Source organism: Oreochromis niloticus, linkage group LG1 (assembly GCF_001858045.2).
Source record: "Oreochromis niloticus isolate F11D_XX linkage group LG1, O_niloticus_UMD_NMBU, whole genome shotgun sequence".
NCBI lineage: Eukaryota > Metazoa > Chordata > Actinopteri > Cichliformes > Cichlidae > Oreochromis > Oreochromis niloticus.
Genome location: NC_031965.2, coordinates 32,898,042 through 32,923,735, shown reverse-complemented (window position 1 = coordinate 32,923,735; position 25,694 = coordinate 32,898,042). Strand labels below are relative to the sequence as shown.

The following is a 25,694-nucleotide window of genomic DNA, read 5'->3' as shown; positions in this document are numbered from 1 at the left end:
GAGGTAAATAAGCAGTGAAGTAAGGAATGCATTAGCATATTGGAAAGCCAGTCTGATTAGACTGAATGCAAAGTGGAAATGCCTTAAACAACTGTTTTTTCGCATGGCCTGCTTATGGCCTCAGTTAGTCCAAAAAGACGATGAAGCGGGGACCTTCTTGTGATGGTCAGGTCTCCTTGGTTTTTCAGTCTGATCTGTCCCTGTTTTGCAATGTTCTGCTTGAGAACAACAAGATGATGGACTTCTTACAGACCTCAGTAACTGATGAGTGACTGATAGGAAAGATTACCTATCAGTTTCCTATCGTGGTGGCTATGCCCAAATATTATATGTATAGCAAATCCATCTTCCCTACACGAAACATATTTTTTCATTAACTAGTGTTAAAGTAATATTCTGTTATCAGAATCAGCATACTTTATGAATCCCTCGGGAAATTATGTGGGTTACAGTTGCTCCAATACAGTAACAGAAACAGACTAGACTATTTAACAATACAATATGTTACAGATTTACAAATGTAAGAAATAGCACAACATATACAAATCACTCAATAATAAATATCAATGATTTATTGAGGTAATTATGAATTAATATCAAGAATATTCACAGCAACATTACTGAGTAGAAAAGAGCGTGTGTAAAAAGGGTGTAACTATTGCAGTGTTTACAGTGTATTAGATGGAGGAGTTGTACAGGGAGATGGCTACGGGCATTACTGAACTGTGTCGTTCAGTGGTGCTTTTTGGTAATCTCAGTCTCTCACTGAATAGCTCCTGTGGCTAGCCAGCATGTCATGGAGTGGGTGGGAGGTATTATCCAGCATTGTCTTTATCTTGGACAACATCTGCCTCTCCGACACCACCCTAAGCGAGTCCAGCTCCATCCCCACAACATTACTGGCCTTGCGGATCAGTTTATTTAGTCTCTTGGCATCTGTCACCCTCAACCTGCTCCCCCAGCATGCAACAGCATAGAGGATAGCACTGGTCACAACAGACTCATAGAAAAATCTTTATCTTTCTTAATGTAACAGTGCCATCCACAGCCTGGTTTGTGAAAGGAAGTGTTAGTATTCGCACACTTACTGCACAACCTCATTAACAGTTTAATGTTTCTATGTGTATATACTAAGAGCACTATATGCAGTTTACTTAAGTGGGTTTCTGGTTTTGCTGACACTTTAAAAAAATAAATAAATAATTTGTAAACCGACAAGTGTTCTGATTTTTTTTTTCCCCAAGTAGCTTCGGCTAAAACTTTCTCTGGGAAAGTTCTGCTTTAATCCTACTTCTTCCATTAATTCCAGTAACTGAAAGTTCATTTCACAAACACTAATGTACATCTCCAGATAGCGCAGTGGAGTAAAGAACCCAAATGCAAAAACACTGAGGCAAAGTTCTGGAGAACAAATGGCTGATTACAATCCAGTGCACAAAAAAAGAGTCACAGTAGCACAACATACAAGAGACAGCTCATTGTCAACAAAAAGCATCTGGTGGGGGGGATAAAAAGAAGAAGAACACTGTAGTAAGGCAGGTGGATACAGAAATGGCCGCAGCCCTGCTGGTATTACTGATTCGCTTCCTGTGTAACAATGACATATCTCCTGTTTTGACATTTCACCTTGGAGAGTGATGATATTCCTTCCTGCTATCTATTTCAGTGTAACAGTTGAAATGTTTATTTTCCATGTTTCTACCATAAATTGATATTTGGAGATCATACATTCTTTGAAAAATATGATTACAATGTATTACAAATCAGATGTTAAAAATTCACCTGTCATGGTCAGTTTTGAGTTTTGAGAATGTTTAGGGGGGTTTGTAGTTTTGTTTAATTTTCCATATTAAACAAAACTATTATAGTTCTCCTTGACTTACCTCCTTGACTCCCCGCTCAAACCAGCGTTCCTCCCTGTCCAGGATGTCTATGTCTTCATCATATCAAAAGGGCCCTGAGTAAATGTGGTTATCCCAGCTGGACATTTGTCAAAGCTGCGAAGGCACCAAAAGAATGAGTGATGAAATGTTTCTCCCACTGAAAACGCTATGTGCAGATGAACAGAATCGACTTTTTGGGACATATTGTCTCAGTTTCTCCGTCACATTATCGCGTCCTCCATTTAGCTGTGTGCTCCGTGCATCCTGTGTTTCTTTACTAAAGCCTAGTTAGTTCCTGGTTTCTCCTGCATGAGTCCTAATGTGCCTGGCACATGTGCTCCATAACAACACCATGCTAAAGGTTTGTCTAAAATACACCACTATTAAAAAAAAGTCATTGTGGATGAGCACTAGCATGAATGCAGATGGAAGACGTGAGGTGCCAAAATAACCTTTTTCTTTATGGATGTTATCCAGGAGGTGCACATGGTAATGGTCTTTGTTTATATTGTGAGAGGTGTTTATTTACTTTATGGAGAATGAGACCCATCAGCGCGTTTGTTGTGGTAACATGTTTGGAGTTGTTTATCATCAGACACTAACATGAGAGACAGACAGACGTATGTTGTAAACATTTGCAGTTTATTTCTTTTAGTTTATATGTTGAAAAGATGGTTGAAATGTTTAGATGTGGTATTTTTTTGAACTCACGTAACTGCAAAAATGTGATAAATTAAATCTTTTTTTGGTTTGTTTATAGCTTCATTTGTACTGTCAGGTAAAGGATTTGGAAAAGCAGCAACTTGCTTGCTATCCTACAGCACTGTGAGGTCAAATGTCTTACCTTTCTACTTGGAATTTATGATCAGGTTTCATTCAAAAATAGGGGAAAAGTGTCTGAATGTTTCTTCCATTTATTAACCGAACTCTGAACAAACAGAAACTGGGTCAGTCTTTGGAAATCTACATGATCTAAGAGCGTTGGCTGGAAATTTATAACGTGCACTGTGTACATTCTGACAGAATTTCAAATGACAGGAAACAGATGCAAGAGAGTTACAGGAAAGATTAAAAAAAAAAAATCAATCAATATTATTTTCTCTTCTCCCTCTATGAATGCATGTGTGCATGTACTGCATGCAAACACTGCAATTAATTTCTAAAAATTACAACAGACAGCATTTTATACCACTGAACTTCAGCTTTTAATACACAGACTGTCAACAAGCCTGATTCCAGCTGATATTCAATATATTTTTTCCATAAGAAGAAGAAAATGAATGAATTTGCCCCTCAAAAAAAAAGGTTTTGAGCGTGGCTGTGAATAACTGTAGTTTGTTTTTTAATCTCTCTCTCTCTCACACACACTAATGAATCCATTGGTGGCAATTTATCTCGCCCAAGGACATTTGCGAAACCAGATATCAAAACTCTACAATAATGGCTTCTCTACATCCTGAGCCGCAGCTCAAAGTATTAGAAGTAATAGAGTTTTATTTCAGTAAAAAAATAAATTAAAGAATAATGAATTGTATGTGTAAAAATCTTTACAGTATCACAACTCTGAGGAACTAACATCACAATATCTGAATCAGAACCACCACGAGACAAACCCAGATCATTGGCTTTGACTGTAAACCAACCACCTTGTTCCCCAGCTGTAGTTGGTACTGTGCCAGGATTTTCCTGTAACCCATTTCCTCTGATACACAGGTGTGAGTTCCTTCCTGCTCAGGTCCCATGCTGTTGATCAAATAAAAGCAATGATCTGGCTTCCCGATGCAAGATGAGGAGATTTGAAGATGCTGCCAACTGTACTGAGCGTGACGGGATGATACTGGGCATTGCAGAAAATGCTTTGTGTGAAATCTGACAACATCTTTTTTTGGATTTGGAAATTCTGTGGAAAAAAACACAAGGACGCCCATTTAGCTTAGCCATGTTTTTGTTTTGCATCTTTTTTAAAAAAAATTTCTGATTTCTTCTCACAAATCCAGTGCAGTAAGCTCTTTGGAAAAATGGTTGAAACCTTTTTTTAGGAAGCAATAGATAAGCCATCAGATTGAAAATGTATTAGTAAAAAGCTTTCAAATGTCTCATTAAAAGTTTTGATAATGTCAGAAATTTAAGATAACCATGTGACTGCTGCTAAAACCCACATCTACATTCCAACCAATAGGAAAACACCATGAAAGAGAGCAAAAAAAGAAGACAAACCAAGATTTCTTCCAGTTGCTGGAAATACTCTGCAAAGGCGTGAATGTGTTTAAGAGAAGTTGCAGCTATGCACCACAGCTTCATCATAGAGATTACTTATGGCAAATGCATTGGATTTATTTTACATTGCATTATATTTCCATTATTTTCTCACAGTCTGCAGATGTCTCAAAGTGAAACATTTTTAACAAAATGCACCACAATGACCTTTATATCACAGAGCAGAACATGGACATGGGCATGTACTAGCTAATGTAAAATATGAAACGTGTGATGAAGTATATGTGGGTAATCATAAAATCTTTTTCCAAGATACGAATGTGCATAAAGAATATGTTGTTTTATGGACCTATCTCCTATGATACAAAACTAGTCATATCCCTGGTGGTGTATATGGGTTATATTCGCATAGCCCTGTTGCCTCCAGTGAGAGTCCTGATACCCCTCCCCCACGCATCACTTTCACTCAAGACCAGGTTCAGAGGCAAATGAGGAGACTTCACTCAGGCAAGGCTGCTGGACCAGATGGACTGAGTCCCCGTGTCCTCAAGGCCTGTGCCCCCCAGCTTTTTGGAGTCTTTCATAAACTGTTCATGTTGAGTCTGAGTGTGCAGAGGGTCCCAGTGCTGTGGAAGACATCATGCCTTGTCCCTGTACCAAAGACGCCACGTCCCGGTGACCCCCAGGATTACAGGCCTGTGGCACTGACCTACCACATCATGAAGACCCTGGAAAGACTCATCCTGGACCAACTCCGACCCATAGTCAGACCACATCAGGATCCCCTTCAATTTGCTTACCAGTCCTTACTTGGAAATGAGGACGCCATCATCTCTACCTGCTCAGTCGTGTCTACACCCATTTGGACCAGCTGGCGAGTGCTGCATAGGTCATGTTTTTTGACTTTTCCAGTGCATTCAACACCATCAGGCCGACCTTCCTGGGTGATAAACTAACAGCAATGCAGGTGGATGCTTCTCTGGTGTCCTGGATTGTTGATTACCTGACAAGAAGACCACAATATGTGTGTCTTCCACATTGCGTGTCTGACAAGGTAATCAGCAACACAGGGGAAACAAAAGGGACTGTCCTCTCCCCCTTCCTCTTCACCCTCTACACCACAGACTTCAGCCACTGCACAGAGACCTGCCATCTCCAGAAGTTTTCTGATGACTCTGCAGTGGTTGGATGCATCAGCAGGGGTGATGAGTCAGAGTACTGCGCTGTGGTCGACTCCTTTGTCATGTGGTGTGAGCAGAAACAGCTGCAGCTCAACGTGGGAAAGACCAAGGAATTGACTGTTGATTTTAGGAAGACCAGAAAACCCTTGACCCCTGTTTCAATCCATGGGGTCAACGTGGACATATAAATACCTTGGTGTAAACATAGACAATAAACTGGACTGGGTTAAAAACACTACTGCAATTTACAGGAAAGGCCAGAGTCGTCTCTATTTTCTGAGGCGGCTGAAGTCCTTCAACATCTGTCGGACATTACTCAGGATTTTCTACGAGTCTGTTGTGGCCAGTGCTATCCTCTATGCTGTTGCATGCTGGGGGAGCAGGTTAAGGGTTGCTGATGACAACAGACTCAATAAAGTTATCTGCAGGGCCAGTAATGTTGTGGATATGGAGCTGGACTCTCTTAAGGTGGTGTCAGAGGGGCGAATGTTTTCCAAGATAAAGACATTGCTGGATAATACCTCCCACCCACTCCATGACATGCTGGCTAGCCACAGGAGCACGTTCAGTGAGAGACTGAGATTACCAAAAAGCACCACTGAACGACACAGTTCAGTAATGCCTGTGGCCATCTCCCTGTACAACTCCTCTATCTAATGCAATGTAATCACTGCAATAGTTACATCCTTTTTGCACACACTCTTTTCTTACTCAGTAATGTTGCTGTGAATAATCTTGATAGTTATTTAGAATTGCATCTGTCAACCCTGGATATTTATTATTTGGTGATTTGTATATATTGTGCTAGTCCTTGTATGTTAACATATTGTATTGTTAAATAGTTTAGTCTGTTTTTGTTAATGTTACTGTACTGGAGCAACTGTAACCCACATAATTTCCCTAGGGATTAATAAAGTATGCTGATTCTGATTCTGATATATCTATGCAGATAGTTTGGGGCTCTGTCCAAATTTTGCAGTTTGTGTAAACATTTATGTGTTAAATTACTTATGCAGGTGCCTGAATTTAAATACCTTTTGCAGCGTGTTCTTGACAGATGGCTAGGTTCCCAGTGGCTGCATCATGCCATATCCCACTGCAAAACATAGTGTATGTTTACATTAGACGGTATGTAACCAACATCCTGGCAGTGGATAGGAAACTAACATTTACAGGAACCCACAGGAACTTTACTCCTCCCAAGTATATCCCTTTAAATTAATTGAAATTATGCTGAAGTATCTTGACTTGAATCAGCTTCAGTTAGTTGAACAAAAAAGCCCAACACCTGGTTGTTACACAGTACACTAGCCTTTCATAAAGCAGTAGAGCTGTACTACAGTAGGACAAATTCATAAACAAAAGCTCCAATGAGTGTCAATGAGTGTTGAAATATTGTGGTAACATGATTTACGGGACATTGTAATTCCTAAGTGCTGCTTCATCCTGGATGAAGTGTGCAGTGATTCATCTGTCAAGCTTTGTCAGGTGGTGCAACACCACTGGCAAAAAGTAAGCTAATGATGATGCATAATTATGTACAGATTTCAGGGTGTGCTAGCATGACCTTATAGGATGTGAATCACACCTGTGTATGAATCAAAAAGTACACTGAGGAGTGTTTGAATACTAAGGAAAATTGTTTTTATAAATATGACCATGTTTTACAATGTACATGATCTTGCAACTTATGGTGGTAATATTGGTAGGCTGTTAATAATGTTTGTATTAGCAAACATTTTTATTTCAACTTACTGTTAGAAAAATGTAAGGCTACTTTATGTAATCTTTGGTTGTGAAGAATTATTCTGCATATTCTGCAGATATGAGTTCCATAAAGCTCTGAGGTCTTACTTTGTCTCACGTATGCACTTTGTGCCATCCCAGCCACAGTAAGGATCTCTGGATAACATACAGTCCTGGCAGGTTTCTCCATACTGGGAACAGTTTGCTACATCAAGTTGGACCAGTTGACTTCCACTGTTCACATACAGCTTTTTCTGTAATGATGGACAAGTTTTCTTAATGTACTGGGCTTTTTGTACAATTGATTGGAGAAAAAAAGGAAAAGAAAACAAACAAACAAAAAACTCCACTGGAGTTCATTTACAGATGTAAGTTTGATGTTTCTTTTCAGGAGCATCTAAGTTGTTTTCCATACTTGCACACGTATATGGCTTGGTGGAGGATATACTTCTGTAGGAAACACTGGTACTCACAGAAGATGGGTGAAGGATGAAGCTGATCTGTTCTGTGTAGTTGAATGGTCGAAACTCAGCAATGAGAAAGGTATCATTTTTATTGTGCAATACTTTATGAATTCCTCCATTGTCTGCAGAAAACCATAAAAAGAAATATTAAAACCCATCTAAATGCACAAACGTACCTCAGCCACCCCACTCTCTATTTCTCAGGTTCTGCTACTTCATACGAAACAATTTTTGGTCTTCAAAGTCAGCTAATCCCGTTGAATAATATTATATTCTTTTCATACATTCATAATTACATGGCTGTAATCACAGCACCTCCCACATCAATCCAGGAGATTTGGTTACTGCACTATTTTCGCCCTGAGGTATGAGCTCAGATATACACAAACATACATTATAGCATATTCTTCTTAGCATTTTTACTCACTTAAAGATAAGAAGATAACTGTGTGGTGACTGCTTCCCTTGTTTGGTGAGCCGTCAACATGGATGTGAGTATAGGTCTGGTGATTGAAGAGAAGAAGGCCAGAGTTGCCCACAGGATGAACCAACTGCTCCATCTCTGAAGTCTTTTCAGTCTTCTTCAGGGTTTCCACTGGAAGCTTGGTGCTATCATCAACGCACTGAAGAAATGAAGTGCTTAACTTAGAATAGATGAACACCAGATGACTAGTCAACAAGCCTGTAAACCTGTCTCTGGTTTACTTTTTCAGTTTCCAAATGACTGTTTTAAAAACACATTTAAAACCTTTTAATTTAGTCTTTTAATGAGTCCAGTGTTTATCTTAAAGCTGAAAGAAAATATTTAAAAGCCTATGCAATGCTTTACTCTGTGACTACACTTAACCACTTGGTTTAAATTATAATAAAGGGCTATTCTATTCTTGTCTATATACTCCCTCCAAAAAAGGTTGGAATGTTTTTGTGATGGTACCAGTTATTACATTTTTCACTTCAGACCAATTTGAATATTCCATACCATCCTTGGCCTGTCCATTTGGTCTTTTGTGTAGCCTTTGAATGGGGAGTTTGTGAAGATTTTCTCAATGTCTCCTATTGTGTAGATGCAGACAGCACTCATTCCCCTGCAGGGAGACACATTGTAGGTTTGTCTGAGACATTTGCAGCAAAATGAGTAGACTGGACCAAGGTGAAAAAAAAGAGAGTTGAAAAAGCAGCTGACCACACAGAATCAGAAATAAGAAACCGGTAGGGAACTTGGCTTAAAAAGAACACAGGGTGACAGCAATGTATGTTTGGAAGTTTGGAAGCAAATGATTCAATTACACAAATAGCTAGTAACAGAAAAAGAGTAAATTATAACTATATTATTATTATTATTAGCATCAAAATAAATATCATCAGAGTCCTACCATTCATTTCTAAAGAGTGCATAGATCTTAGTATCCTGCCATCGGTCTGCATCCACAGTGGAAACATCCACCAGCTCAGAGAAATGCTGTTTTCTCTCAGGGTCTCCACAGAAGAGCCTGGCATTCATCTGGGATGTCCAGGTAAACTGCAAGTTGTTCTTAGGACCACCAACATCTGTCTACAAGCAATGGACAGTCAACCTATCATTATGCATTTAATTTTAGTTAATTTTTTAATGTTGGTGGCACTTAATACAAATTTTCTAACTATTTTGGTCTTACCATGCAAACCTGGGTCACAAAGGGGATCCACATTTCACTGAACAGTCCAGTGTCTTTGTTTTTCTCCCTATAGAAGCCATAAACTCTGCTCTGGGAGGGATCCTCTTCGCGTTTGCTGAGCACCAATCCTACATAATGCTGCTCTAAACATTGAAAGACAAAATATTTATTTGACTTCAAACATTTATAGTGATGTGATTTCACTAAATAAGGTCTCTCTGGCTCTAACTTTATGAAAATACCTTTATGGTGGTTCTTTGGCCGCACTCTTGCTTTACCAAACTTGTGAATGCCAACAGATTCATCATATCCAGAGTGTGTTATGTAGAGAGCTGCACTCTGTTCAGAATCTGGAAAAAACAGCTGCAAATTGAGGTTTTATAGGGATGTACAAATAGACAGAAACTAGCTGAATATCATAGGAATAAGAAAAAGAAGCAACCTTTAGAATCGATTGAGTTGATTAAAAGATGTTAGTAGTTTTGACAAGAGCACAGACATTCTGCAAATTACACAATAATTGAAAACAAATGAATGACATAGCAGGGATTCATCAGGAGATTTATTATAGAGCATTCTCATGTAGAAAAACTCACCTATAAAAATTGATGGTTCACCCTCCTTTATGTTAAATCTTTCTATACCTTCTATTAACTTTGCGATATTTTCAGAGGAAAGGCACATGGGGGCCTCCATTGTTAAATCCTATAAAAAAAAGCAAAGCACATCTTAATGTATGCTCCCCAATGCACATCACATATAGTATACATGTATACCCAACACTCATTTTCTATACCTACACACATGTAGGTAAGCAGGAACTGCTGTGATGCACTTTCTTTATTGCATAACCTAAAATTTTTGATTTAAATACGTAAAAGTACAAGCAGCTACTCAACCCAGTGAAAGGCACCACTAACAGTATTTGTGGTGATATTATAACAGTTCTCAATGACAACAATGCCAGTGTCCTACCGTGTTACAGCAAACCCTTTCATTGCCATCTGTTCCACACACAAACAACTGGTTAGCATCTTTCTTCTGGTGGACCAAAGTGATGTTATAGCTGCAATCCTTAAAGACAAGACAAATATTGTTTGTTATATTTCTTCAGTGGTCAAACAATCAAATCTGACCAACTAAATTTGTTTGTTTTACTTACATGTTCACTGCTTATGCTGTTGCATCGCTCCCACCGCATAAACTTGTGGCTCTATGTAGATATATGATGCAGGACTATTATTTTCCCATGATATTATTATGAATATTATTTCAGTGCTCTCAGTATAATCATTTACTGTGGTTATACAAATTTCTACTACCGTCTTATGGTTTTGAAAGTTGTAGGTATTCAGGTATGATTGTCCAGCAGCTAAAACAGTGTCTGATTGGTCTTCTAAAAGAATCTGTACAGGTGGGTCATGGGGAAGACTGAACCGTGTCATTGCTTTTTCTAAAAACAAACCCAGCAAAAACAAGAAAAGAAAGATCAAATGTATGAATGTATTATGAGATTCATCAGGTAAACCCATCATGTAGTATCATAAACAACAAGAATGATTTTTCGCCCCTGGAAGGGAAGGAGTATGTCATCAGTTCATTTTGTTTATCTGTTTGTTAGTAGTCCAAGATCCACATACCCATAACAGTTTGAGCTGATTAAATTTTGTTGAAAACCAGGTCAAGATCACACCAAATGTGAAAATCAGTAAATCTTTATATTACGCACAATTTTTTTTATGGATCCTCTCCAAACTTCACAACAATATACTAGGCTTGGGGGACATGAGTATCCAGGTTGAATAAGCGTTTGGCCTTGAACTTCATTGTTAGTACCAAGTATATACATATATTTGAAATGCTGGATGTGTGTTAGTACAGGTCTCCTAAGAATGAAACTCAAACACTTTGGTGATCCTTTTCCTGCGGTCCCTCTTGCACTGTAATGACAAAAACCATTGGCCTTGTCTTACAGTGAGAATAATAATGATAATCTTATGGTTTTCTTGCATTTTTAAAGGAACATTCTTAACTCTTTCCCACATAAAGATGGCATTTGTAAACAACAGGTGTCCAAAGATATATTGCGTCTACTTAAAGTAGACAGGTTACCTAGTTTTATTAAGTAAGATGTAAAAAAGCTGAACAAAGTTTTTTCCCACACTACTGTTAATATGAAAGTGACACTGCTTTACAGGTCCAGTTACTTCTTCAAAAAGAGGTTTCATTGTTGGTGCTGTTTTGAAAACTTAGTTGAAGGGAGAAAATGAAACCTATCCTCTGCAGTTGTCAGAAGAGTTTACCACTGCTTACATTAAAAAAAATAACAAGTGCAAAAAGTTTCTTTGAAAATGTGGTGAAAAAAATGAGTCAATGATGAAGTCACAGCTTCATCTAACTGACACTCTACTAAAATATCACGTTGTTCTGTTAATGTTCTACAGATATAACCTTTTGAAATCTTTATTTAATCATTGAGACCCTTAGCATTAAAATCGTGGGAGACCTGCCCAAGAAAGCACGTCATGAAAAAATTTCAGAAATATAACACACGGCAAATAGACTAAAATAAAGTAGAACAAACAAAAACATTTTTTAGAAATAAAAATTGCACTCCACTGAATTCTTCAACTGTTTAACTTTTGAACTCTATCAGGGAGACAAAACCAACGAGACTGCGTCTTGTAAATGTTACGAAGTTGTGTAAAAGGGCACCCACCATAAGCAGCTGTCTGTGCACGATAAGAAATTACATAGACAAGCAGTAAATAACAATATGCTAATGCGTTTAGCTAAACGAAGTCAGTGACGTGCACTGGAGGGTGAAGTAGAGTTTTGTTATTATTGTTACAACTTAAAGAACTGTGACACAAGGACAACGTGTAGAACAGGGAATAACCCGTATAAACATAGTCTTCACAGGCATTTCTGTCTAGAAGAGAGTGTGTAAAAGTTCTCTTTGCCTTTATACGTATCATTCCTAATTTCTTTTGTAAATATAGGGAAAAAAAGAAAAGAAAAAACCTCTAAATCTAAACCATCATCCTGCCAGTGAGTCCTAACCTACTCAATGCTGAAAAATATGTCAACAGACAAACAAAGCAACATTGTATGGCACAAAGCTGCCTTCTGTCCAACACATCGCCTTGTGGTTAACATGGGCATGTCGTCCTCCTCTGACTATTATGGAACTGAATAATACGGACTGTACGTTTGAAAGAAAGACTTGATGTTTTTTTCCTGAACCACAATGACCAAGTCATTTAATACATATTCATTCACCTCACTGCATACTTTAAAGCGCTGATAAAAATCCCTTCCCAGCCCCTTTTAACTTTTTAGCATTTGATATCTCATAAATGAAGAAAAAACATTTCCTTTTTCTACCTTTTTCTGTGAATATCATCCTCGGAGAAGGATCAACGTTCCCCATAGCCAAATTACAGAGATGTAAAAATAATAAATATGTCGCTAATGAGAGCGTCATCTTCATCGTTACTGTCCAAAACAGTATTTCCGTCCCTAATTACTTGCCCTTCACCTCGATGGAACACATTGTCTGGAAGAAATGCACTCAGGACTTTGGAGAAGCGCATGACAGCTGGGGTGTAGTTTACAGTCAGAGTCTCTTCGCCCGCCCACGGGCAGAGCAGGACACGAGGAAGAGAGGAGTGGATGAACCAACCCTCTGAGCAATCCTTTTGTCAGTTGCATAATAAAGTTGACATAGCTGACACAGCTGCTTTATTAATCATTTAGCCCGCCCACGGCTGCATTTCATGATGTACAGTGTAACAGTGCTCATGATATTTAGGGCGAATTTTAATTATGAAATTCATAACTTGAATGTGAAGAGATTTCTTACCTTATTTTCGAACAAGTAAACAATGGAGGGCAAACAGTTTGATCATTTCAAATAACTGAAACATCATATGAGTATAGAGAAGTTGTTTGAGGAGTTCTCCTTCTATGTTCCAGCTGTGTGCCACACTTTCTAGACTATAACACACACATCCTCTGATATGTCTCCACTGTCCTCTTTACTCCAGAATAATTTCAGAAATTGAGAGACCCTTCAGCTGACACTGATTTCTAGGTCAAATGGGGGACGGTGGTGGAGAAAGGAGACAAAAAAAGAGGCACAAATTGAAGAAGCACAGGTGTATCCACTATTAGGTTTGATCCTATTTTTACTTTTTCTCCTTTAACATTACTCGTTTTTCATTACCTTTACCTGTATGATTGAAGTTAAGCTAAAGCTCACTCCCCCCCCTTTATTTATGCTGTAAAACAGCTTAAACAAGATTATAATATCAACATCATAAGGACAGATAAGTAAAAATGGTAAACACGAGTCATCTTCCATAATTGTCCCGTGGTCACATGCTATAGATCAGCTGCTCTCGACATGATATAATGCTTTCTTTTGTCATGTCCTGTTGTGCATCACAATTACTACTTAGCTGCGCCCCCCCCCCCTTTTTTTTAATAAGAGGTTGAGTTTTTAGAACGGATGCTCTTGCTTAATAAACTCATACGTGAATAATGATACTGTGTGTTAAATTTAGTGGTACATTATCAGCATGGCTAACAGTTTCTATCTTCAGCCCTTTTTTTTTGTAAATTTGCATATTTTGTAAAAATAAGTGGATTTAAAATGGTTTTGTTTGTTTTTTTAATTTGTTTGTTTGCAGCCATAACTCATAATTCGTTTTCAGAATTAACACCTGCAGTTGCTCTAACATGTATTGTGTTATTGTGTCAGAACACTTTGGATGTCAGACTTCAGTGACACAAACCTTGTGGCAAAAAAGCATATGACAAGATTACATACACTGCATACAAGTGCTGGCCAAATGGAAACCTACAAATTCGCTTCCCCTTCATGACACGCACTCAGCTACCAGGAAAATAATCAGGTGGTTTTGGTGTAGCTCAAGCAACTAAAAGGGAAACTAGAGGAAAATCTCAAATTCAAGAAGGACTATGTAAGGTTTTTGGAAAACGTCATCAAAGAACGATCGACTCCAAAGAATCAGAGAATCAGCTGATGCAGCACAGCGGTACTAGATCGATATTAATCAAGCAACTCTAGAAGCCTCATTGTTACAGAGCTGTTCTGTTCAAACTGGCTTTCGGGACCCGAGTTTCAGTGGGACAAAGAGTCTGGGAGTCAAATAATCAAAGTCAACTCCAAAGCATCTAGTGGGCGATTCTGAGGTCAGAATGAGACAAGAACTACGAATAAAAGCAGTGAAAAGCCTTAAAGGATTCTTAAAATAGCATGCATAAAAGTAGATTCAGCAACTTGCCAAAATAGCAAAATAACGTGTCAAAGACAGGAAAAACGGAAGTCGAATGCTTGTAAAATTGGCACAAAGGGCTAGCGTAAAAAGGAAGTAAAAATACTGAATCATGGCAAACTGTCAGGATGTTGTTCTAGGGTCGAGAGGGCAGTTACGGAAGGTTTTCTTATCTCTGAAAACCTTGAAGCATCTAGTAATTCTATCAAAGTGTGGCATAGTTACACATTTGATTTCAGATAACTGCCATGGAAAGACTCAGCATCAAGGCAAAGGACAACCCGTGAATCAAATGAGAGAAGAAAATTCATGGATAACATAAAAACACGACACAAAACCAGAAGGTGGAATCAATCATTTCTCTGTTCGGTTTCACTTGTTCTCTCAAGATCCTACCATGACCCATGGAAAAACTTACTGTCCATCCACGTTCCAGTAAATGAAGTCGATTAACACTGTGAGGAGAGTTACAGATGATTTGATGATGATTATGATGATGATGAAGGGCAAAGTTCCCTTAGGGGTGAGAAGATCCAGCAGGGGTCAACGTGGAACATCAGTATCTGAATACATCCTCAACCACAAAATCAAACAAACAAACAAAACTGCAAAATATGTACAGAGAACATTTTTAGTCGTCCAGTTCAGTTAGTACTTTAACAATATAGCTGTTTAACAATGTCCTCATATTTGTCATTTCATGCTTAAACTGCTAACCCTAAAAAGGTCCAAAAAGCATCACTTTCAAAACTGAATTAGCCTCATTCTGAACACAGCCCCTGTCCAAAAAGAAGGGTAAATTGGAAATCTGTGTAAAATGTACAAAAAAAAGCAATTAATTGCATATCTCATAATGCCCTAGTTTATTTACAATAAAACATATTTTTAAACGGAGACATTTTACCATTTATTAAAAAAAATATTTGAATTTGATCCTAGCAACACAAAGTATAAAATTAGTTTTTCTCCACACAAGAGCTGTGGCTAAAGTGTTACCAGCACGTAGGCTCAGTCTCCGAACAAAAACACTTATCGTCAAGTCTAAAACCACTTCCTCAAGCTTGCCAGTAGGGGGCGCAAAAGACCACAGACCAGGGTTTAACTAACGCATGTCTGACAGGTGACCTGAGGCTCATAATGAGGCTCATATTAGCTGAGTGTTTGGAATTGTTCATTGCTGGGTACTAGCATGAGAGACGTTTACATGTGGTTTACATGTCACACATATTACAGGATATATTACAATAAACTGTATGTCCTTAGCTGTAATTTTTCACAATGTCTGCTGAAGAGAGAGTTAAAATTCAAAAATTTAAAATACCACCGTGGATCAATAGGCTATGATTAGTGGTTGTTGATCAATGGTGATGACAATTTGCATATTAATGATCAAGGAACTGACCTCACAGTCCATTGTTAATTCATTGGGCTAATTTCAGTTATGGTTCAAATGTACTGTTTATAAGGTTGGGGAAAACTGCAGCCAGCAGAGACTGAAGGAGTCACTTGGATAAGTGACAAAATGTTTCTCCAACTGACAAAGCAACGTCCAGATGAACAGAATCAACCTTTTAGGATTTACTTACCTTGATGATTGAGCATGCATGAAGACAAAAAATTTAAAAAGAGATAAAAATGAGATAAAAATCCTCACAGACATCTGATGTACATGTTTGTCATTATTTTAGTGGACATTTAAAGTGTTAAAGTGATGTAAAGATAATTTCTTCCTTCACTATCTGAGGTTCCCAAATCAAACCAAAACAGATTTTTGTGTCCAGCAAAAAGTTTCTAACATTCTTTGGAGACCACTGGAGAACTCATACGTAATGTCTCTTATGCAATTCAAGATGATTTACCAAATACATGTTTTCATGTAAATTTTAACATGGCTGAGAAGAAATCGTATTGTGACTTTGGTAATATATAGTTATTCTTTTAAATAAACACATTTGTTTGCAATGTTTGCAGTTTCACAGTTAAGTCAAATTCTGTACTGAATTGTAAAGTAATATAATGTTGTATTGAAAACAAATGTGCTTTAAAGAGCACAAAGTGCTTATGTCATCCAATGACTGATCTGTTGCTTTAAATATCTATTGCTATTTATGGCTTTAAAGTTTGAAGAATGATCCAATGGAAACTAAGGCTATTTCCTAATTCATATGACCCTGACCTTTGACCTTGAGGCACCACATAATATAAATTGCTGTACTATATCTTATTTATCTTTACCCATATGACTGGATGATAATTGGCCAAAATCTGTGGCTTCTACAAACCGTATAAACTTCAGATTTTAACATATATTATAATTCCCTCGAAGCACAGGCAGACCCATGTGGGTTTCCGTCACTGGTTTATTTGAAGACTTCTCTCCAAAGCCACCGTGCAAACTATACAGCATTAACAAAATAAACACACACACACACACACACACACACACATATACACACACACACACACAGGAAGCAGAGAGAGGAGAGAATAAACAAGAAAGCTAGGCCTCCACCCTGGTGGAAGGTAGAAATTATATGATACAAATTGATAAGCACGCATGTAGGAGTTAGATAAACTATTACATAGAGCACAGTTACTGTATTCTCATGTGGAGTAGAATAATAGGCACCTAAGGATGTGTGATTAAGAGTAGAGACGTGACAGGATGAGAGTTTGTCTGTGAGGTTAGAAAGACGTGAGTGTACATCGCAGTTTCTGCATAACAGGAAAGAACGGGGAGTGAGCAGGTGGTTTGAGATCGGGGCATCCTGACATTTGCAGCAGGCATAGGAGGTTGTTTTGGTAAGATTGTTATTGTTTTATGTTAATGATTAGCCGTTAAGGAGGAAACGTGATTGACTTGTTTTGGGTGAGGTCTTTACATCTACATCTGTACATCTACAGTGGTTTGTATTTATCTCACACTTTCTGACTGATGACTGGTGGGAATTTGGGGAGCAATGTCTTTCCCAAGGACACTGTGAACTGAAGAAACTGAACATCCAATCTCCACAGTGAATAGCCTTCTTTACCTTCTGAACCCCAGCTGCTGTAGATGCTTAAACATGTATCAGAAATGTAGAGATTTAATTTTTTTAGTAAAAACAGGAAACAATAGGGACTTATGGTCCTTCATTTGCAAATTTAAGATTTTATAATATATAACAATATAATACATCAAATCTGAGGCTTTAACATGAGAAACTCTGAATCAGAACCACACTTAGACAACACCAGATGATTGGGTTTAACTGTTGGCCCACTGCCTTGCTCTCCTGTAGTTCCTGGAGCTGTAGTTGGTACTGTGACAAGACTTTCCTGTAACCCATTTCCTCTGATACACAGGTGTGGGTTCCTTCCTGCTCAGGTCCCATGCTGTTGATAAAATAAAGGCACTGATCTGCCTCCCAGATGCAAGATGAGGAGTTTTGAAGGTGCTGCCAACTGTACTGAGCATGACGAGATGACATTGAGCACCGCAGAAAATGCTTTGCATGAAGTCGGACTTCATTCTTTTCTGGATTTGGAAAGGGACTTGTAAATTCTGTGGAAAGAACACAAGAACGTCCCTTTAGCTTTTTTTTCTCCTTATTTCTAGTCACAAGTGGAATGTAGTAAGATCCTCAGAAAAATGACTGGAACTGCTTTTAGGAGGCAATGGGCATGCTATCAGATTTTGTAGACCTAAATAAGAAATTGCTCAAATGTGTAATGAAAACATTTTGGTTTTCAGTTTGGAATAAAATGAGGGACTGCAGAACCAGAAATATTTTAGCATCTAAGTAAAATATGCATTTTAGCTGTTGATAAAATATTAACATGAAAAAAACATTTTACCAGAGAGTAGGCACGGCACTGATAAAACTGAGGTAGAGGTTTATGGCATACAGAGACAGATATTATATAATTCTCAGAAGACTCAAATCTTGCTTTCAAGTAGATAGCTTGGGGCACTGTACAGATTTTGCAGTTTTCATCAATTTGCTGGAGCTTTCAGGTGTTCGATTACTTGTGCATGTGCCTGAATTTAAATACCTTGCATAGTGTCGTCTCCACAGATGCCAAGGTTCCCAGTTGCTGCATCATGCCACCTCCCACTGTAAAGGCGATGCATGTTTAAATAAGGCAATATGCAACCATGATCCTTAACACGGATTTAAGAAATAAACAAATTATTGAAACTCAAAAACTCTATCCCATTAATTTAAAAATTAAATTATCTTTATAAAGTATCTTGACAACACATCTTCAATGAAAAGCTATTGAACATGAAAATAAAAATAAAGAAATAAAACAAACTCACACAGTACCAAACTTTTAGATACTGCAGCCAATTTAGAATCACAAATTAACTTAACATGCACCTAACACTGTGAACTGCTGGGAAGAAGCTGGATTATGCAGAGAGAACCAATGCAGGCAGTGGGACAACATGCACTGGATTCAAACCCAGGACCATTATGCTGTACGACAACAGTGCTAACCACTGCAACACTGTATCATCAAAAAGATGATGGAAAAAAGGATGTGCAAAGGGTGTAAATGAGGCCATGACAGCACTCTACTTTCTTCTTAATGTATAGTTTATTAGCTACATTTTATTATTCATACTAATTCAAATAGACATTTCTGCCAGTGATTTCAAGTTATTTTGGCTGTTAATCAACAGCAGCAATTCACATGTTGGTAATTATGTTAAGTTAAATCTGACCAATACTTCAGAGGCAGTAGTAAATCTTGTGAATTATAGCGTAAGCTCTTCAATATCAGTCCTTTGGCTGGAGGCCCTAAGAAATTAACAATTTAATATTTCTGTTGATGTATAAGGATGAATAGCATTTAATACAACTGTTAGACCTTGAATGTGGTGAGGAACAACAACTATACATAGCTTGGGTTTGTTTACATTTAGATAAAACTAAAAGGGTGTGTCGTTTAATTGTTGGGTCAACAGTTATTGTTTACAGGTCACAGGTCTGCAGGTACATAAAGTCTTACTTTGAATCAGGGGTGCAGTGGGTGCCATCCCAGCCACAGTAGGGATCTCTGGATAGCATACAGTCCTGGCAGGTGTCTCCATACTGGGAACAGTTTGCTATATCAAGTTGGACCAGTTCACTTGCAATATTCACATACAGCTTTTTCTGCAATTATAAAAAAAGTTTTCTTATTGTTAAAGGTCTACTAGTAAAAATGGAAAAAAAAAAAAAGCTAATATAAGCATGTAACTTACATATAAAGATGTAAGTAAATGCTTGTCTCTATGATGTTTATAATTTTCCTTTAGTTGACTAAAACAATTATTTAAAACATCAACAATTTCACCTTCGTGGTTGGTGGGGACAAAAGTTTTGTAGGCATCATTGTTACTCACAGAAGTTTGGTGAAGGATGAGGCTGAAGATGTGTGCTCCGTGGCTGAACGGTCGATACTCAGCGATGACAAAGGTGTGACTTTCATTGTGCAGCACTTTTTGAATGCCTCCATTGTCTATGGAAAACCACAAAAAAGAGGAGGGATGATAATAAATATGATGACTTTTCTAAACACACTACCTGTTGTTTTTCCAGTCATATATTAGTACAGTGTACTTAAAAGTTACCTTCTGTTACAGAAACACATTAAAACATTAAAGTACATTCTTTGTAACATTTAGTGTGTCCTACTTTAAATTATTTTTTTTACTCACTTAAAGATAGGAAGATGACGTTCTGATTTCTACTTCTGCTGTTTGGTTTACTGTCAACATGGATGTGGGTATACTTGTGATGACTAAAGAGAAGAACGCCAGAGTTGCCCACAGGATGAACCAACTGCTCCATCTCTGACGTCTTGTCAATCTTCTTCAGGGTGTCCACTTGAAGCTTGGTGCTATCATTAACACACTGAAGAAAAAAAGTGCTCAATTTAATAGAGCTTCATACCAGGTGTGGCCCCATTTTACGCCGTGAAGATGTCAAGCCTTTTTTTTCTCTTGCTGCATATGAATACTTTACTCTGATAATGCTGGCAGATTAACCATTTAAAATTCAAAACCTGTTATAGGATCAGTGAATTAGGAGAAAATCATATCTCTAATTTCCAAGTTACTTGTATTAAACAAGCTTAATACACTTGATTTATTTGGCATTTTAATGAGGCCTGTGTTTACCAAAAGATATATAGCTAAAACGATAAGGCCAAGCAGTTTGTGCTTTGTAAGTATAATTACGCAGTTGGTTGGTCACGCAGTCTAGTTCTTAAACCTGAAAGAAAATATTTAAAAGTGTAAGCAATGTTTTACTCAGTGACTACACTTAACCACTTGGTTTAAATTATAATAAAGGGCTATTCTATTCTTGTCTATATACTCCCTCCAAAACAGGTTGGAATGTTTTTGTTATGGCACCAGTTATTACATTTTTCACATCAGACCAATTATCAATATTCAATACCGTCCTTGGCCTGTCCATTTGGTCTTTTGTGTAACCTTTGAAAGGGGAGTTTTTGAAGATGTTATTGATAGCTTCAATCGTGTAGACACAGACAGCACTCATTCCCCTGCAGGGAGACACATTGTCAACAGTTTAGTCTGAGACATTTGCAGCAATATTGCTATTATTTGCAGTAAGTGGCAGCATTAAAAAAAATCAAAAAATACAGAATATGAGTGAAAAAGAACAAATACACACACAAGACAAAGAAGGTTGCACTCTGAGAGTAAATTATAACTATATTATTATTATTATTAGCATCAAAATAAATATCATCAGAGTCCTACCATTCATTTCTAAAGAGTGCATAGATCTTTGTATCCTGCCATCGGTCTGCATCCACAGTGGAAACATCAACCAGCTCAGAGAAATGCTGTTTTCTCTCAGGATCTCCACAGAAGAGCCTGGCATTCATTTGGGATGTCCAGGTAAACTGCAGGTTGTTCCTAGGACCACCAACATCTGTCTAGAAGAAATACAATTTATTAATAATTGGAAGAATATTTATGCAAATATAAATCTTGTTTTGTAAAGTGGTTCTGATGCTGTTAATTTTTTTCTTTTTTGGAAAAATGTAGGCATTATCTATTTAACTCAAACTTCCCCCATTCATTCTGCTCTTACCATGCAAACCTGGGTCACAAAGGGGATCCACATTTCACTGAACAGTCCAGTGTCTTTGTTTTTCTCCCTATAGAAGCCATAAACTCTGTTCTGGGAGGGATCCTCTTTGTGTCTGCTGAGCACCAAACCTACATAATACTGCTCTAAACATTGAAAGAAAAATATTTATTTGACTCCAAACATTTATAGTGATGTGATTTCACTAAATAAGGTCTCTCTGGCTCTAACTTTATGAAAATACCTTTCTGGTGGTTCTTTGGCCGCACTCTTGCTTTACCAAATTTGTGAATGCCAACAGATTCATCAGTTCCAGAGCGTGTTATGTAGAGAGCTGCACTTGTTTCAGATTCTGGAACAAACAGTTGCAAATTGAGATTTTATAGGGATGTACAAACAGGGAGAAACTAGTTGAATATCACAGTAATAGGGAGAAGAAGCAACCGTTAAAAGGGACTGATTTAAATAAAAGATGTTAGTAGTTTTGACAGAAGTACAGACTTTCTGTAAACACACAAGAAGGATTAAAATTACAGAATGATAGAAAAAAGGTGAATGAGGAAGCAGGGATTCATCAGCAGATTTATTAAAAAGCATCTTGTGTGTAAAAAAACTAACCTGCAAGGGCCGACAGGTCACCCTCCTTTATGTTAAATGTCCTTATATCTTTTATTAAACTCTCCTTGCATATCGGTGACTGCTCTGTGAAATTCTATTAAAAAGAAAGAACAGTTTATCTTAATGTATCCCAACTAATGTACATCACAGATAGCACGCATATATACCCAACACCCTGTATCTGGGATGTATTTGCTTTCTTTTCAGAAGAGGGCTGTTTCAATTAAACCAAAGTAGAAGTAACTTATCAACCCTGAGCAGAAACAACACAACTACCAGTTCCCAGTATTATATCAGTTCTCTGTCACAGTAGTCTGTCCTACCGAGTTACAGCAAACTGTTTCATCATCAGTGGCTCCACACACAAACAACTGGTTCGCATCTTCCATCAGGTGGACCAAAGTGATGTTATAGCTGCAATCCTAAATGACCAGATGAAAATTGTTTGTTAGATTTCTTGAGTGTTCAAACAATACAATTTGACAAACTACTTCATTTTTTTTGTGTTTATCTGTTCACTGCTTACACTGTTGCAATTCTCCAACCGCATCGATTTATGACTCTGTGGAAATACATAATACAGGACTATTACTTTCCCATGATATTAATATAAAGATTGATTTATTTCAGAGTATTCAGTACAGTAATTTACTGTGATTATACAGCTATGTTCTACCTTGTTCTGGTTTTGAAAGTTGTAGATATTCAGGCATGTTTTTCCAACAGCTAAGGCAGTGTCCGGCTGCTCTTCTAGAAGAATCTGTACTGGTGGATCTTGGGGAAGACTGAATCTTTTCATTGCAGTTTCTAAAACAAATTTTAATTTTTATTTATAATGTGTGTGTGTGTGTGTGTGTGTGTGTGTGTGCGCGTAATATATATTGAAACTGGACAACATGCTCAGATGCTCAGAGATTTCTGGAAACCAAAATAAATTTGGTTTTGGTTTAAGAACCAACTTTAAACCAGTTCATCATATTTGCAGTCAGGAGGTCCTAATGAGAAAAATGCTCTTTAGACAAAGTCCTCCTGAGGTCATGTAAAGGGATATAAAATATCATTTTAACAGCGGTTCTTTCTTAGCAAATAGTTTGGACAGATGAACAAATGAAGCAACATTGTGTAGCACAATACTTCATTTCAATTCATAACCTTAATATTACCATTGTCACCATTTTCGATCACATTACTCAGACTTAATGGATTAAATGATATCGACTATATCTTTATGTGTTTGCATTTAATTTACACCTTCTTTCCTGTAGAGCTGTCTTTTAACTATTTAAAGAAACACAACATCACTGCAAACAAAAGTTGAAGCCAGTATGTTAAATCAACATCGCAGTCTAAATCTAGATTCATTAGCTTTCATTTAATCAATCTTGAAAACTAGTGGTCATTTTTTGATCACTTTTGCATCCTTGATTAACAATGAAAAACCACTTAAATCACAACTAAAAATCAACGGTGCTTTAATATAACTAAACACAGCAACTTACTAACAACTAACATCGCTGAGTATCGACCATTCAGCCACAAACTAAGAACTTACATATTATTGTATTTCTTTATCTAAAGCAGTGACGTTCCTTAAAGAAAATCAAAGTAAGTAGTTCTTGTAAAGTGAAATCTACAATTCAATTAGACCAAAGTCAAAGCGTGTCTCTCTGTACCTCAAACAGCTTTCTGTCTCATTGGCTGCTTACACAATCTGTTAAAATACTGACATCTTGTGGCCACAGTTGGCGATTGTATCTGGAAGAAGGCTTGACTTTTCATTTAAAAGCCACAAATCTAGAGTTTTGAAATTATGCTACATAAATATATAAATAGCATTATTAAACATTAGACATTGAAATACATTAAGATGTTTAAAATTTTTTTTATTCCATTTAATTTCTGATGAATTCACTTATTGCATGATGTCCTACAGAAGAGGATTAGGGTCACTGAAAAAAAAAAAGAGTGGGCACGTGTTTTTTTTCTCCTTTTCCAGAATTCTGACAAAAAAAGTCAGAATTCTGAGAAAAAAGTCAGAATTCGGAGATTTAAGTCAGAATTCTGAATTTAAGACGTGCCCACTTTTTTTTCAGTGGCCCTAATCCTCTTCCATAATGTCCTGCCTGGAGTCTACCTATTAAAAGAAAAATTTCATGCTATCGCTATCCCTTTGCTGAGTTCGAGTATGTACAAAATAAAACAACAGAAAAACGTTGTGAGGTGCAGTCATGTCCTCTACTACAGGATCGTCTCCGGTCAACCAAAAATCAGTAATCATAAAATATCATCACCCGTCAGCTTTAAATCAATAACTTTTCAACGTCATTACTGCAACCTGTTCAATTATACACAGGTGATCAATATCTATAAACCAGTTTTATTCCAATGTCACTGTTTAAAAAAAAAAAAAAAGTTTTATATTTTTATTTGTTCCCATGAACAAAAATTCAAGTGCACACATTCTTTCTATACTTCAAAATTAAGATATTTCCCTTTCTTTTGTGTTTCTGGGTTTATAACTTTAACCTGACATTTAAAGTATCGATGTAGAACTGAAGAAAACAAATATTCCCTACCTTTTTCTGTGAATATCATCCTTGGTGAAGACGCAAAGTTTGCTTCAATCCGACTACAGAGGAGTAAAAATAATAAATATGCCGCTAGACTCATCTTTTTGACCGTCAAGCACGGTTGTCTGAAGATTTGAATACGATTTTGTGAAGAACCCCCCCACAAAACAACACAAAAAAAACACGTTCGGATTGTCCAAAAAGTCCTGTTTTTTCTTGTTAATAGGGCCTACGCTGGGGCAAGAGGGGGCAACGCCCCTTAAATCAAACTTTTAGAAGCTGAGAAAGAAAATAATAGATTACCCACAAACTGAATATGGACAAGATTTAGCAGATGAAAAATCCACTGGAAAAGGCACAGATGAGATGATAGCTTTCACCTCTTGTTCGCTGTTTCCACTCCGTGGTCTGTTTGTGCTCTGTTGTGCACGGGCTTAAACAGCACTCGGCAGAGATCTCTCCCCCTGGGTAAACATCCAGTCACGTCTGCAAATGGCCCGGTGTCAGGCAGGGCGGAGCAAAAGGAGCAAATCTCTGTCGCCAAAATAATAGAGACTCGTGAAAAAATTAACAAGTAAAAAACAAACAAAACAAAACTTCTATATTTGTACAGTCAATGGGGTACTAGTCCATTGTTCTTCTCACACTTTCAGTCTGGTAGAGAAGTTTTTTCTTCTCGATCCAACAAGCACTGTCAGCCTGTCTGCTGAGCCGACTCGACTGGGGGACCTGTGTTTGTCAGACCCCGACACAAAGCCCCGCCTCAACTTTCAACTCTGAGCAAACTTTAAAATCGCTGTGATTACGTCAGTATATATGAAACGAGAAAACTGTTGGGTGCACTTTCCACCCCAGCTTCCAGCAGCTCACAAATTGAAAGTCAATGCTGTGAGATGCATCCTTTTTTCTAAGCTTTTGAAAAGTGTGTTGCTCCTCCTACCTGTACCAATAGCAGTAGCTATG

General features: G+C 37.6%; 2 protein-coding genes across 2 annotated transcripts; both read right to left on the bottom strand.

Annotated features, from left to right (window-relative positions):
- Positions 1-2,506: 2,506 nt before the first annotated feature.
- LOC106096445 (semaphorin-7A) lies at positions 2,507-12,842 on the bottom strand. The gene is made up of 14 exons (XM_019360688.2): positions 12,534-12,842; positions 10,469-10,599; positions 10,309-10,359; positions 10,122-10,220; positions 9,743-9,851; positions 9,389-9,496; positions 9,147-9,289; positions 8,865-9,043; positions 8,471-8,576; positions 7,919-8,114; positions 7,501-7,613; positions 7,136-7,281; positions 6,316-6,377; positions 2,507-3,783 (listed from the first exon to the last, which is right to left on the bottom strand). Exons 1-14 carry the CDS (start codon positions 12,637-12,639, stop codon positions 3,461-3,463), a joined length of 1,872 nt encoding a protein of 623 aa, XP_019216233.1. The 5' UTR covers positions 12,640-12,842; the 3' UTR covers positions 2,507-3,460.
- Positions 12,843-16,791: 3,949 nt separating this feature from the next.
- LOC102077296 (semaphorin-7A) lies at positions 16,792-25,567 on the bottom strand. The gene is made up of 14 exons (XM_013274987.3): positions 24,738-25,567; positions 22,838-22,968; positions 22,688-22,723; positions 22,485-22,583; positions 22,162-22,255; positions 21,788-21,895; positions 21,547-21,689; positions 21,210-21,388; positions 20,884-20,989; positions 20,139-20,334; positions 19,824-19,939; positions 19,448-19,593; positions 18,485-18,546; positions 16,792-17,993 (listed from the first exon to the last, which is right to left on the bottom strand). The coding sequence occupies exons 1-14, from the start codon at positions 24,829-24,831 to the stop codon at positions 17,641-17,643; spliced, it is 1,863 nt and encodes a 620-aa protein (XP_013130441.1). The 5' UTR covers positions 24,832-25,567; the 3' UTR covers positions 16,792-17,640.
- Between the last annotated feature and the right edge of the window lie 127 nt (positions 25,568-25,694).